The sequence below is a fragment of the Mustela nivalis genome (assembly GCF_964662115.1).
Source record: "Mustela nivalis genome assembly, chromosome: 4".
Taxonomy (NCBI): domain Eukaryota; kingdom Metazoa; phylum Chordata; class Mammalia; order Carnivora; family Mustelidae; genus Mustela; species Mustela nivalis.
The window spans coordinates 112,822,519-112,838,860 of NC_139023.1; the positions used below are offsets into that span (position 1 = coordinate 112,822,519).

Sequence of the window (16,342 nt, forward strand, 5' to 3'; positions counted from 1 at the left end):
AGAACTGAAAGTTGGCAAGTGGCCAAATGAGTAATAAACAGCTTTAAGACTGTCTAGAGAGATAGTTAATAATATTATAGTCATTAGACATTTGAAAACACCCTCAGGGTAATTATAAACATTTGCAATCAATTAAGAGGAATGTGTCCATTTTATGGGCCTTGATTAAACGTACATCAAGATGCATGGAACAAATGCTGTTATTCCTTGGAATGCATTCGCAAGGATGATCATTCAGTGTTAATTTCAAAGGGCCTTACCATATGGCAATGGAATTGTAGGGAAAGGGTGATACACTGATGTACTTAAAGGTAGTGCTTAAGTATCTCAGGTCACTGGACTCCATATTGACGTTTAATTTGGAATCATTAAACCAATGTTTTGAGAACGTGGGAGAGCCCATAAGTAACCCACTTGATAATCCTTAGAGTTTAGGTTTTTTTCTTTGCTTTTGTGCCTATGGGTGTCAAAAATATATATTTCTATATAGAGAGACAAAGATATTTAATTTAATCATTTCCATTTTAAGATATTTTATCAACACCTATTATGCACTTTAAGGTCTCTGATTTTCAGAAATACTCAGTTTAACAAATTATAGTAGAAATTTACATAGGGCTAAAAATCCGGTTGTAAAAGAAAAAATACTATCCTGACGGGAAGGATAAAGTCAGAAAGTTCGAGAACATAAAATAAATTTAAGCTAAACCAAAACAAAAACATATTCAAACTAGACTTTAAAAGTGTATGTTTTAAAAGCAATTTTAAGTGTTGAATTATAAAGAGCGAGTATTTTGAATTTACATATTTCAAATAGTTCAATTTAATAATAGTAAACTAAGATTTAAAATTTAATTAACAGGGGCGCCTGGGTGGCTCAGTGGGTTAAGCCGCTGCCTTCGGCTCAGGTCATGATCTCAGGGTGCTGGGATTGAGTCCCGCATCGGGCTCTCTGCTCAGCGGGGAGCCTGCTTCCCTCTGTCTCTCTCTGCCTGCCTCTCCATCTACTTGTGATTTCTCTCTGTCAAATAAATAAATAAATAAAATCTTAAAAAAAAAATAAAATTTAATTAACAAAATTAAAATAATCGAATTAATGTTTAAGTAATTATTTTTCTTATAAGCAAGGTTTCCTTCAAACTGGAAAAAGAAGTACATGTGTTCACATATGCCTACACTTCACCCAGAGGTAATTCACCCATCATGTAATTCAGGTTGGTGATTGAGAGCCCAGCAAGTGTTTGGCCAATTTATTTGATTCAAGGATCAGCCTAGGGCCCAAACAGGGCCTAAGATTTGATATATAGATACATATCTATATGCATGATATGTGATACTCAAACAAAGCATGAAAAGGGTCTTTCATTAGTATAATAATTTGTAAAGATACTCTTTGAGTCACCAATGGAATCTATCTTGCCTAAGAATGAAACCAATACATAAGCTGAAGTAGAGATTTGCCTATGGTAAGAGGACATCTAACTACTTTCAATATGTACATGTCCCCATGTCATTACTGTGGCAAGCAGCTTAGATCTCTGTCATCATATTTTCCCTCCAATCTTCATAACTTGATCTATGTGATAGATCTATCAATAGATCAAATCCAGTATTGGGCTGTGGGGCCAATATTGTCTTAGGCAATGGAAATTAAACAACTCAAGTACCTTATCCACTGAAGAGCACTTCAACATTACTGTTTATGTCACTGTGGTAAATCAGTTCTATTCAGTCCTCCCAGGCATCAAAGTCAACTTTCCTCTCATCAATGCTCTCAGAATAGAATCCTCCTTTAAAGAAATATATCTGCTTTTATTCTACTTTAGAACCACCTACTACTATTTTAACTTTCTGGTTTCTGTACATTGTGAGTTCCTGGATTCTGGAAGCTAGCTATTGGCTTATACCTTCAACTAATTCCTTGCATAGACCTCTCTGGTAGTGAGCCTACCTGGAGTACTCCCAATTGCTATTAATAAGCCTTCCTCAATATCATATTCCACATACTTGACCAAACTTCCTCTTGGAGATTTGGTTGAAAGCAAAGCAAATTGAGGATGAAAACTGGAGGGATAGGGCAATATGATGAATGATACAATGAAGATTTAACATATTAAAACACCAGAAATTATGAAACAAAGAAACAAGGTACAAGTTGTGTAGTATTTTGTTTTGCTAAAAAAGTGACAGAGGACTTATCCTTCTTTCTAAGGGATAATCTTTCTAATCTAATCTTTCTAATCTTATCCCTCTTTTTTTATTGCATTCCTAATGCAATAAGATAGCATTAGGCTTAATGTATAATCAGTAAATGTATCAGATCATATACAGAGGTACTTAAAAATTGGATAGATAGGGATAAAGACATTTAGAAAAGTGGAATACTTGAAAAGCACAACACATTGCAAATGGGAAATTGCTCATGTTGAAAATGGTACTTAGGTACTTAGGTACTTAGGTGGTAGAATGGTACTTAGGTAGTAGAAGACTAACAAGGGTTCAGGGAGCATAATCATTTTCTTCACTTACTGATAAATGATTTTTAAAAAAATGATATCATTTTATAAGAGTCCAGAAAAAGGATAATTTTGTTCAATATTAGTGTATAAGTTTCATATCAAGAAAAATTTTCTGACAAGAAACACCCAGTGTCCAAATGTGAAGTAAGCTCCTTCAAAATATAGTAAGTTCTTTCTCTCTTGGACTATTTGGGAAGGGGAAACAATGCTATCAATTAAAGATGCTGAAGAAGAGGTCTGCTGAAATTTCTTTTATTTCCAAATGCCTCTTTGAGGAACAAAGCTGGCTTCATACCTTTCAACCATTCTGATTCCAGGAGTCTTTGATGGGACTCAGGTATTATGATGATTAAAAAGCTCTTGTAGTCATTCTGATTTATTACCAAATTTGGGTTCTAAGAATCCACTAAATGATTCTAAATGATTTTTGTATATGACTCTACAATCTCTAAATGATCATAATTCAACTATGTTATTTATTTATTTAGTTAGTTATTTTACAGAGAGGGAGTGGGGGAGGCAGAGAGAAAGGGAATCTTAAGCAGGCTTCATGCCCAGCAGAAAGCCTGATGTGGGGCTGGATCTCACAACCCTGAGATTGAGGGGTTAAGAGTTGGACTCTTAACAAACTGAGTCACCCAGGAGCCCCCAATTATGCTATTTAGTTTAAAACTACATTAGGCAAATTGATTTTTGCCCCATCTTCTTTTCTTTTTCCTTCTTCAAATATCTAATGGGTTAGTATGTCTTCTCCTATTTATTGAGATATAGTTTACATATAATAAAACAAACAGACCTCACATGTATATTTATTGTATTCCACTGTAACTACCACTCAAAAAAAAATACTGAAAATTTATGTTATCACAGAAGGTTATCTTGTCTTGTGTTCTTTGCTAGATAATCCATTCGTGATCCAGAGATGCAAATAATTTTTAATTTGTGTTAACAGTATTAATTTTGTATATTATTGGATTTCATGTAATTGGAATAATACAGGGGTCCCTGGATGGTTCATTTGGTTAAGGATCTGACACTTCATCTCAGCTCAGATCTGAATCTCAGGGTAGTGAGTTTAAGCCCTGCACTGGGCTCCATGCTGGGTGTGCAGCCTACTTAAAAACAAACAAACAAACAAACAAACAGAATAATACAGTATGTGCCCACTATTCTAGGCTGCTTTCACTCAATGTTGTCATATATTTCAGAAGCTCATTCTTTTTTACTACTGAATAGTATTCCACTGTACAGGTACAACACAATTTGTTTCACTGATTTAAAAATGATGAGCATGTGGGTTGTTTTCAGGTTGAGACAGAATGAATAATTCTTATATGAAAATTTGAAAATAAGTATTTGTGTTGATATGCATTCTCATTTTTCATGGAAAATGCCTGGGAGTGAAATGGGTAAGTCATATGGTAGATGCATATTTAACATTGTGACAAACTGCCGAGCAGCTTTCCTAAGTGATTGTAAACTTTTACATACACCCAGCAAAGAATGAGTGTTCCAGTTGTGCCACATTCTTGCTTCCAAGTAATACTGACCTTCAGCCAACCTAATGGGTATGGACTGGCATCTCATTTTATTTGCCTTTACCTATGGACTAAAAATTGAGCACTTCTTATATTTATTGGGCATATATATATTTTCTTACATGAATTACCTGCACAAGCCTTTTGCCGCTTTTTAATTGTATATTTTTGTTGGTCTCATATTGTTGCATTGTAGGAATCATTTTTCTTTTTAATTCTCTGAGCTTTTTACATATCCTATGTATTTATATAAGCCTCTTAGATATATGTACTGAGATATATTCCCCTGCTTGTAATTTGCCTACTTATTTTCTTACTGGTGTCTGTTAATGAGTAGATATTATGAATTTTGGTGAAGTCCAAATTATTATTTTAGTTTCAATTTTTTGATGTGCCTAAGAAATCTCCACATGTCACAAAGTCACAAGGATATTATCTTGTGTTTTCTTCTAAAAAGATTAATAATTCTAGCTTTTAGTTTAGGTTTATGATTAATCCTGAACTGATTTTTTTATGGTGTGAGTGAGATAGGAGTCAAGGTTTTTTTTTTCTTTTCCTTTTTTCTTCCTTTTTTGTATATATACCCAGTTGTTTCAGTACTCTTTTTTTTTTTTTTTTAAAGATTTTATTTATTTGACACAGAGAGAGAGATCACAAGTAGGCAGAGAGGGAGCAGACTTCCTGCTGAGCAGAGAGCCTGATGTGGGGCTCGATCCCAGGACCCTGAGATCATGACCTGAGCTGAAGGCAGAGGCTTAATCCACTGAGCCACCCAGGCATCCCTGTTTCAGTACTCTTTTTTTTTTTTTTTAAGATTTTATTTATTTATTTGACAGAGAGAGATCACAAGTAGGCAGAAAGGCAGGCAGAGAGAGAGAGAGGAGGAAGCAGGCTCCCTGCTGAGCAGAGAGCCTGATGCGGGACTCGATCCCAGGACTCTGAGATCATGACCTGAGCCGAAGGCAGCGGCTTAACCCACTGAGCCACCCAGGCACCCCCTGTTTCAGTACTCTTAAGAGCACTTCTCCACTGAATTGACTTGGCATGTTGGTCAATAACAAACTGGCTGAGTGCAAATGAATAGACTTCTGAACCCTAATGTGATCTTTTTGTTAATCCTAGGCCGATATGAAATGAGCCTTGAAATCAGGTAAAGCATTTAATTCAGTTTTATTATTTTTCAATATTGTGACCATACGATATCTTTAGACATCTATATAAATTTTGAAATCAGCTTACCAATTTCCTCAAAAGAGCCCACAAATTTTTGATTGGGATTACATTGAATCTGTAAACTGATGTATTGAGAATGGGTATCTTCATGATATTAAATTTTCTAAGCCATCAACCAATATTCTTTTGGGCAAATTTTGTATTTTCCAGTGTGAATGTCCTGCAACATTTTGTAGATTTCTCCTGAGGCACTGCAAGTTTTCACAATTTTGTTTATTTCACTTTCCGATTTTTTACTACTATTATATAATTATTTTCAAATATTCATCTTTAGTCTGTAAACTTGCTAAACGAACTTAAAATTTTTGCAAGATTTTTTTGAGATTTCACAGGATTCTCTATGTATATAATTGTGTGTTGATAAAAAGAAATTTTTATTTCTTCCTCTCCAAACTGTATGACTATTAATTTTTATTTCTTGCTTTATTTCCATGGTTGGAATTGCCAGTAAAACATTTTTTTTTTTTTAAGGAAGTCCCTCAGTGATGTCTTTTCTTTTATTTCTGGTATTGGTAAATTTTGTTTTCTGTATTTTTTTTAAAATAACAATTTGTTTCACTAGGAATTCATCACTTTTATTAAGCTCTATAAATAATTAATGGTTTTATTAAAAAATATTTAAGTAATATTTCCACCCAACATGGGGCTTGAACTCATGACCTTGAGATCAAGAATCACATGCTCTACCAATTGAACCCGCTAGGTGCCCCAAGAATTAATCATTTTAGACTTTTAGTTTTATTTATTGTTTATTTTAGTTTCATTAATTTCTACCCTTGTTTATTTTATTTATTACAGGTTTATACAGCCTTATTTTGCTATATTCTGAAGGTGGGCATTTAGTTAGTTGCTTGCTACTTAAGCCTTTCCATTGATTTGTTATTTTATTTTATTTTATTTTAATTAAATTTATTTTATTATTTTATTTTATTTTTGTAGTTATTGTGCCTGGGACTCAGTGCATTGATGCCTTTCCTAGGCGTGATGCTTCCTTCTCTTTCCCCAGACAAACCTGGGTGGCTGCCTGGCTTAAATTGAGCTTAAGGGAGTTGGACTTATATTGGAATCCTACCTCCTGGAGTCTCTTGTTGGACTGACATGATTCTGAAACATGACGGTAATAAACACATGGTGAATACACTGTCACCTCCTCCTTTATGGCCACTGCAGGCTAAAGTTGGGGGACATAACTGGTCTTCATAAGTTTTATAAAAATGTCCTGTCTTGCACCTGACTATTCCTGATAAAAGATCTGAGTGCAAACAGGAATCAGTGAAGAAAAAAAATGCAATTACAGTTATTGGAATGGGACACGCCATATTTCTGGAACAGGAGAGCAACAACTCCAACACAGGGAAGGGAAATCCTTAGGCCCCCTAAGACAGAATAAATGTGCATTAATGACTTTTGTCTTTCAGAACAACTCTTGGGGTTCTCTTCTTGAAAGAAAATACCCTGGTGCAGACCTTTCAAATTGACTTAAAAGCCTTAAATTTAACTGACTGCTGGATCTGCTATTTTTCATCAGAGAGGGCTATACTCAGGATTTGATCATCATTCCCTTAATTTTATCAAAAAGACTATTGGAAACCACAGGGGATACAGTCCCCCTGCAAAACACCTGTTAGTCTCTCCAAATACCTTCTCTACCTGTACCTTCATTCATTACATGAGGCAGTAAGAAAATCACTAGAATGATGCCATACAACAGAGGCTAGTAAACAATTTCTAAAAGGACCATAGTGTAATATTTTAGGCTTATGGGTTATATTATTTCTATCGCAACAGCACAACTCTGCTATTATAGCTCAAAAGCAGACATAGACAACATGCAAACAAATGAACATGCTGTGCTCCAGTGAAACTTTATTTACACAGAAAGAAATTTCAGGCCCAACAGTAGGTTGTTAACCCTTGAAACAAACACTAAAGACAGATTGTATTGACTGACCTCAGGCTGTCCCTCCTAATCAAGAGCTGGATTCAAATATCCTGTATGAATTGAGAACTCTTAGGAATACCAAAAGTCATATTGAAGGCCTTACTGTCTCACTCAGGGGGTCCCAGCACTGTAACTAACCATTGCCTCCACTCTTTACTAACTTCCTTCTCCCCAGTCCCCTCCCACACCACACCAGGGACATCATGTGCCCTTCCAGAACTATAGTTTTTGTGTGAAGGTTACCTCCTTCTGAAGACACGAGTCATACATTTGGGGTGGCTTTGAGACTTTAAAGTGTTCAGGTAAACACCAACACCAGATGATACAGTACTTTACTGAGGTCTCTCTAAAGTGAGGCTTACCTAATTAATTTGGGGGAGCTACATGGAGCCGTATCTGACTTATTACTGAGGTGTGTCCTGTCGGTGGTCTTCCCTATGATAGGAATCATCCAATTAGATTTTTTTCCCCGTGAATTTTACTAAAGTGATTGATGGTACGATTTCAGCCTTAGAAGTCATTCAGGTCAGCCTCAGCTCAATGGACAAGGTTGTTCTGGATGATAGAACTTCCCCTTGTGAGACAGGTAGAACATTTGCAATTACCAATAAATCCTATTGTACGTGGATCAATGCTTCTGGCCAAGTAAAAAGGTTTTGCAGAAATTTAAGGAGGAAACTCTCTGACTTTTTAAAGTAGCCTCTTGATAGTTTATGGGATTTATTTAGCTTGCTGAGTCCAGGACCCTGATGGGCATAGTTAATACCAATCTCACTTATTAAAAATCTTTTTTATAGTGTCCTTAGATAAACACAGAAGAGACAAATTGAGTTGATCTGATCTTACCTCCTGTCAGTAAGATTAACCAGATTGGTTTTAGGACTGGCATATATATATATGCCAAACAAACAAAAAAGTCTTTTGGAGAGACAATTCTCTATAGGTTTGGTGTCTCATGGCATATTATGCAAGCAGAAACTCTCCCTAGGTAAGAGAGACTTATTTAGAACGAAGATAGTGTCTTTTTCTGGACATATGCCAAGAAGGTTTACTTAGCAGCCCATCATACAAGATCCAGATTCCCAAAGCCAGGGCTCCTCAGCTGCCATACAAGCCCACTGCATGTACAGCATCCACTGGAGTAGCTCCACGTAGTCTTGTAAGACTTGAGGTCAAGAGGAAGCAGCATTAATATGAGGCTCACGCTGCTTTCTGTACCATGAGCATTAAAGTCCTCTATCTGTCTAAAGAAGTAGAGTGTTTTCTGCCAGCATCCGTGAAACTGATGCAAGTAAAATCTCAGACCCTTCATAGCTCTTGACAATATTATATCACAATTCCCAGCTGTAAGAGAGCCAAAACATATAGTTTTTCAGTGGGAGGTATTGGTCTCTCAAATGAACTTTGCATTCAGTTGGCAAATTTAAAAGCAAGAATGGTCATTCTGCAGGCAGGCAGCTGTTTGTGGTGATGGGTCAGCCTCCTTTGGCCCATGACTGTCCTGTTTCCATACTTCCAGTGATAACCCAATCTTCTGAATCAACATACAGTATTCTTCCTTGATGATATTAATATGGTGAGGATCTGCAGGATTGACATCATCCTGTCTCTTTAATAAAGATGATTCTGTGTATTTCATTTGTAAACTTGTTTTTTTTTTTTTTTAATTTTACAGTTGTCAGGAATTAATTTTACTCTTATTTCCATAGCGTCGGAATACCCTAGTGGTGAAAAGCAAAGACTATGGAAATGACTATCAGGGTTTGAATTCATGCTTCTCAGCTTACTTGCAAATTACCTGATGTCTTACATCCTCAGTTTTTTCATTTGCAAAAATCATCATCATCATCAACATCATCATCATTATTATCATCATCCTCTACCTCAGAGGGCTGTTGTGAGGCTTAAATGAGATGATAAGTGTAGGCACTTGGAACAGAGCCTGGGGATAATAAATGCTCTCTGTAAGATTAGCTCTTTTTATTATATTCTTGGGGAATAATTCACTGTATCTCCTTTATATTCATTATACACAGTAAGGAGTATAGGCTCTGATCAGACTTTAGAACTCAGCTCTGATACTTACCTGTGTTTTGTGAGCAAGTAACCCAGTTGTTTTGTTTTGTTTTTGTTTTTGTTTTCTGTTTTCTTATTTGTAAAATTGTGATGAAAATATTACCTACTTCATAGAGTTGTTGAGAAGATTACATGATTTAAAGTAAAATGCTTATTCTTAGGCCTGGCAAATTAAGTGTTCAGAGATACTATTTTTAATATATTTTATTGCTACAAGACTTGTTCACACTTTCTCTCTCACATATTGTGAAAGTTAGCTAGCATTTCAAAAGGCAACTTTCAAGGTCAAGGTCAAGGTCCACCCATAAAACCTTCTTTGATCCCTGCTGCCAAAAATTCAACATCTTCTTCATTAAACACCATTAGCATGCAGTCTGCATCATTCATGACACTTAACACACTATTTTCTCGATTAGAAGAGTCATAAATATTTTTACCTCTTTTGTTAATTGTAAGCTTCTTAAGGGCTAAGACTACATTCTGTAAAACTTTTTATTTCTTATTTTGCATTGCACTAAGCAAGTGAGCAATGAACATTTCTTAAATGACACATTTTTAAAAAGCTCAACACTTCCTCAACTCTTTTCAAGCCTTTTAAAAAATGTCTTGAATCAATCCATTCAAAAAAAGTTTCCACATTTTCTTTTCTGTTTTCATCCATTTACTTAGAATCAAAGACTTGAATTTTCTTTGTTAGGGAATTTAACGTAGACTTTTATACTGTGCCCTTAATCATAATTAACTGCTTTTGAAAAAAGTGTTTCTCTAATTAACTGGATATAGAAGCCTAATCTCGTTTTTTTTTTCTTTTTCTTTAAAGTATATTTTTATTAGCAAAATACATCTTCAATCACATTTGGCTCCAGCAGGATGCCTTATTTCATCGATAGATGATGCTTAATCCATTCCTTAATGAAAGCAATTCCTGATAACTAAGATAAAAGTCAAGTATAATTCCAATGTTTGAACTTAAAATGATGACATTGATGAATGGATATGTAAATACATGTAGCCCTCTTCAAAGTAGAAGGTATTTGGATAGTTTGATGTTTATTTTGGACTCTAGCCCAGTTCTTTACTAGCGATGTTTATTGTGAGTATCAAAGGGAAATTTTCTTTTGTTAATCAAGAATATTAGTGGAAATAATTTTAAGGATACAAGCAGGGTAATTCTTCATGAATTATTAAATTAAAAAGTAAGTCACAAGCAAGCTTATCATCAAAGTAAAGGAAATATTTTTGTTATTATTATTATTCCTAAAACAAACCCTGCTTCTAACAGAGGACTCAGTCATACACTGTGATAATAGCAACTTATTTACTTATTAAACAAAGGAAAGGAGAATAAGAAATGTCAAGTGAATGTAAATGATTTTCTATGACTATGAATTTAGTGTACATTTTCAAAAACATTTACTTCATCAATAATGAAAACATCTTCTCTTATGAGAATTTCCTAACTGTAAACCAGGTAGGGCTTGGCAATAAGGTAACAAGGGATTTTCTTCCTTCATAGATGGATATAATGAAAAAGCAAAATTCTCATTTTAATGTTGTGAAAAACTTTCACCACAAACACTTTTTTGTTCTCTATTTTACTGGACTATTTTGACAGGACTAACTAAAAAATATTTTCCTCCTATGAAAGAAAGCTTTACAGTTTAAAAATTCATTATTTCAGGTAATATTTGAGCAGAGATTGTGAGAATGAATGCCAGTTAAGGTTATAAAAATCGTAAATAATGTGACGGAAAGAAAACTGACAAAAGCATATTCAACATTTTTTTTTCCAGAGATAGAGTTTACAATGTTCACTAAATAATCCTATCAGCAAATTTCAAATTTGTGTTCAACCCTTACTTTTACTGATGAGCCAATTATTATTTTTTCTTTTTTTTATTTTATTCATTGCAGTCTCTTGGTTTTTGTTCTGTGATCCTTAAATAATATGAATTAAGCAACAAAAATAAGGATTTCCGTCCTGGAGACTACTGTGCTTCTGGAGAGGGCCACAGACTTCTAGCTGAAATCTACCCATCAAGTTTACTGCTACTCAGGCTGCCAAAACCCCATGCGACCTTTGAATATTTGGGGCTAAATGTAACTGCCACTTGCTCTCCCTCCCTGGGAGTCCACAGGGGCTCCTATTCGTTGCTTTCCAGATTTCTGCCAACCTGTTTTGACTCAGTTCTATTGATGCCACTTTCTGGCTCGCTCTTGTGTAACTGTTCTCCAGTATTGCTCACAATGCTGGGTAGATGATGACAAGAAAACCATTATTTTTAAATGTTTATTTAGTTGCTAAGAAAAAATTGGTTGTAGTACAGAAGGTGAAATCGTCTTGATTTTTTGAAATAAAAAAATAAAATCCAGACCCATCAAGACTGAATGGAAAATATTTTTCTGAGAGTCCTTTTTAAGGCAAATCTCTAAAGAAACATATGTTTCGAAATATGTATCTTCATGAAGACCTGCTAATTTTCTTTCATTTTATGATATCCATCTCTATTCCCCCTAATGACAATAGCTGGAGAAACTAAATTTGAACATCTTTGGGATCAGTCAGTTAGAAAACAGATTTATTCAGGAAAAAAAATAAACAATATAGTTATCATTTTTATTCACTTTTCTTAATGTAACACAAGTAAAAATACTGAGATTAAGTATTTTCTTCTTGAATTACAGTAAATAAGGCTAATGTTTTGTGTTTTATCTTGGGAAATTAAAGAAATTAAGTGTCTTCATACTACTCGGCATTTTTGTGAAATTTCATATTGCAGACAAAATACCATGCTATTAACTAATATCAACTGTTACTTTCAAAGAGCTTAAGATTGTAAAATATGTCAGTTTTTTTTTTTTTACCAGTAAATATGAGTAGGCATCTATTTTCAGTGTTCCAGGATCTGTCCAAAACAGTGTTTTATTATTCTATAAAGATAAAATATTTTTGAAAATGGAAGAAAGAAAGTATTGTCTTTATGACTTCTCAATATTTGAAAATTCAAGATATATTGGAGTCAGATTCCCTTTAGAAACATTTATAAACTGAGCATTAGGTATAGGTATTTATTTTTTAAATTGACTTCAAAGTGATTTCATAGAAACAGCTGAACTTGAACTTAACAAGACTTTTTGCTTTTGCTGCTAGATTGTAAGAAGATAATGACAGAACAAGAAAACCCCAGATAGCAATGAGTAAGCTCCTTGAAGTTTTTCAAGATTTAATGAAGTTGCTTGTCATGCAAATATTATAGAACTCACCCAAATCACAAACACTTACCATATTCACTATCATAGAATATAATGAATTTCTGCCAGGCATATTCTGTGACCACTCTCAGGATAACGTCATTTAAGTAGACAGGTGGGCGAACAGAGAGAGTGTAGTCGTCATTCCTGTTGCTCCTGGTGAGTCCACAGCCACTCCTTGGGGTCCCAGCTGTTGAGCGCTGTATGAAGAGGTGGGGGATATGCATGGCATCTGCCAGCGACTGGAGGGACCCTGCTGACGTGCAGCCAATGGAGCTGACCAGGGCCAAGATGCCTTGATTCATAAGTTCACAGGCTGCAAGAAAGCAGAGTAATATTCAAATGTCAATGGGTTTCATATAACTTCTCTTTTGGAGGAAGAGTGAAAAAAGCTTATGGAGTTATTACACAGCTATGGATTTTTTTTTTAAATGAACATTCTCCATGAAGAAATCCTATAATTACAGAGTGTTACCGGAATTCAGCTAAGGAACTCTGCCCTTATTAGCTATTTGACCTTGTGCAAATTACTTTCTTCTCTTAGTCTCAGTTTCATCATCTGCAAAGAGGGAAAAATAGCACGAATCTTGCAGGATTATTGCTAGGATCGGAGATAATTCAGTGTCTGTTATTTGCCTTGCGTATGATAGGCACTCAATTAGTAACAGCTATACTTTTATAATTAGCAATGTATAAATTCAGAGAAAAGACAATTCTTCATTGAGTATGTAATGCAAGGTTTCAAAAAGCAGATAATATGTAAATTGGTGAATGAATAAAAGGAAGATGAAAGGCCTAAGTAAGGAATTTCTGGCTACAGAAAACAGCCATTTTGGTATCTAAAAGTCTAATGACACTCTTTCTTATTAAACCGGAAAAATGAAAATGTTTTTTGTTCTTCTCCTTGGCAGTCAGAAAATGCAAGGTCAAATCAAATACTGAGTTTCAACAATTATCTCATTCTGGTTTCTAGTTGAACAATTTCTAATCTTTATTATATGATTTATTATCTGTGTTTTAATTTCATTTTAACTATTCTGTGTATGCATATATGTTTACTTCAGAACATATTTAAAACCGGGTCAAATATAAATTATAAGTATTTATCAAGACATAACATATATAGAAAAAAAAGTTAATAAGTCTTGGGGCACCTGGGTGGCTCAGTGGGTTAAAGCCTCTGCCTTCAGCTCAGGTCATGATCCCAGGACCCTGGGATTGAGCCCCGCATCGGACTCTCTGCTCTGTAGGGAACCTGCTTCCTCCTCTCTGTCTCTCTCTGCCTCTCTGCCTATTTGTGATCTCTGTCTGTCAAGTAAACAAATAAAATCTTTAAAAAAATAAAAAGTTAATAAGTCTTAATTTTCTTTCTCTTTTTTAAAAGTAATCTCCGTGGCCAATGTGGGACTTGAACTCACAACCCTGAGATCAAGGGTAGCATGCTCTATTGACAGAGCCAGCTAGGTTCCCCCTAATAAGTCTTAACTCTTAATAAGTCTTAATAAGAGTTAAGATATCTTAGTTAGGTTCCCCCTAATAAGTCTTAACTCTTAATAAGTCTTAATAAGAGTTAAGATATCTTAGTGATCTCATAATGCCAATCTCTGAAGGCAAGAGATTAGAAAGAAAATCAAAAGTAAATTCAGATGGAATCAAGATAAAATAAATTTTATTTCAGAAGGTCAGTTATTATGATTGGTCCAGGCATTATTCTAGATTTTAGGCATTGCAGGTATAATATTCTCTCTCTATATATATATATTATTGTAATCTGTTTTGCAGAGGGTTTTTTTTTTTTTAAAGAATCAAAAACAAAGTTACATGAGAAGTACCTCCATGTTATTAACTGGCCAGCTAATGAAGGCTGACAAAGGGCAAGCTTAGAAGTACTCTACAAATGACATGCATATAAACACCAAATAAATGGATTATGATTAATTTTAAGCCAATCAGTACATACAAAATAAATTAGTAATAATCAGGGACATTATTTTCAAGCGTAAGACAGGTTATACGATTTCAAATGCATTTGAAAGGTAGCGTCAGGGATGAATGCTTCTTAGGCCATAACTGGCTGAGGTTGAAGTTTCAGTAAAAATCTAGAACCTACTCATATTTGTGAATTCAACATTTATAAAAGCAATATGAACTTATAGTTATACTTTCAATGAATTTAGGCAAAAACACTGGTCAAAAGTTTGCCACTTCATAGTAGGAAATAAGACCATTACTGATTTATATAAGCAAATAGGAAATCACTTTTTAAAAAAGATTTTGTCTAAAAGTTTGGCTCATTTAGCATTTAAAATCAAAATGTGGAGAATATCTTAAGCTATACAGAATTGAATTTCATGTTTAGATTACAGTAATTTAAAATGATCAAATAAATGTAACAGTTTACATAAATCTATCATAAGAGCTATAAAGTTTAAGTACAGAAGCTGAGATGAGAGAATTCAGTTTAAAGTATTATATGCTGTCACATATGAAAATCGCCTATTTTAATTTTCATATTTAAAAAGAAAAACTCTGGAGCCATATATATAAATTGTTATTTATCATATAAATTTGCTTTAGTACATATTCTGTGATTTCTTCAAACCAGCCATGTTACTTCCTATTAACCTCTATTAATAAGAACACAAACTAAGCAAGTACTAGAAACAATTGTTATTATTATATAAACAAATGTATTACTTTTATTAATATTTGGTATCATCTATCCTGTTACATATATAAGCAAGAATGACTGAAAACTCTCTATAAAATCAAAATAAGAATCCTCAAAAATTACAATCAGAAAACCATGTAATATTAAACCTGAAAGGAAATTTAGAAATTAGGTAATCCAGGGCTGGAAAATCATCTTTAACTGCTATGCTATCTGTGACTGGGTTGGTAAGCTGGCATCCTGGAACACTAGTTTGAGAAAGATTTTGAGACTCAGAAAAATTACCAAAATCATGGTGTTAGGTTTCTCATAGGAAGAGACTAGAAGAAGTAGTAGCCTGCAAGTTTTAGACATGTATCTTATTATAGTGCTCAACCTTCTGTTGTTCACAGTTGTCAAGAAAACAAGGGTACCTCCTTAAAATGAATAGAAGATCCAGGACTCTAACTCATCATCCAAAATGCTTTTCGCTATAGTAAGTGAATGATACTGGTAACCTTAAAATCTTGTGTGGTAAAGAAAAGATAGACAGGTCTTCATAGGCAAAAGTTCAATTGGAGATTGTCTATTGTCAAGTTTGGTAAAAAGAGGTTATCCACTAAGAAGAAAAGGAAGAGCCCATATGCCTAAAATGAATTGAAACTGCTTGACCCAAAACACAATGCTGGTTGGGCACATATACAAATAGGTCTACAAAGCAACCTATCAAGGAGATATTTGACACCTATTTTGCCCCATTTTACCAATGTAAAATGTTGGTTGAAGAAGAGAAGATACGTGTTTATATGCTCTGGAGGTTGACCCTTTATAGGGCCCTATATAAAGATTATCATTAAAAAAAGAGATTATAACTCATGGCAGCAGAAGAGAGACTTGAGGAAATGAAGGGCTACACCAAAAACAGAAACAAAGATTAGTGAGGCAATCTACATTTTGCTACAAGAATTCCACATATTGACTGTTTGGAAACCACATTATTTAGACTTTTAGTTCCATACAATGCATTCTTCAGTTATTAGATAGTGTGAAACTGAATGTGCAAGACCAGAGTGTGTTTTTTATGGGTATCCACCACCTTTTTATAGTAAGAATCTAAAACAAAGACTTCTCA

General features: G+C 34.4%; 1 protein-coding gene across 4 annotated transcripts in view; it reads right to left on the reverse strand.

The window, feature by feature from the left end:
• The window catches only part of GRID2 (glutamate ionotropic receptor delta type subunit 2), a 1,513,029-nt gene that overhangs the window by 698,348 nt on the left and 798,339 nt on the right, over window positions 1–16,342 (reverse strand). For all 4 annotated transcript variants that reach the window (XM_082728077.1, XM_082728076.1, XM_082728074.1 and 1 more), the window contains one exon: window positions 12,592–12,876. In XM_082728077.1, the coding sequence (XP_082584203.1) occupies window positions 12,592–12,876 (285 nt within the window). The remainder of the gene's footprint in view (window positions 1–12,591; window positions 12,877–16,342) is intronic.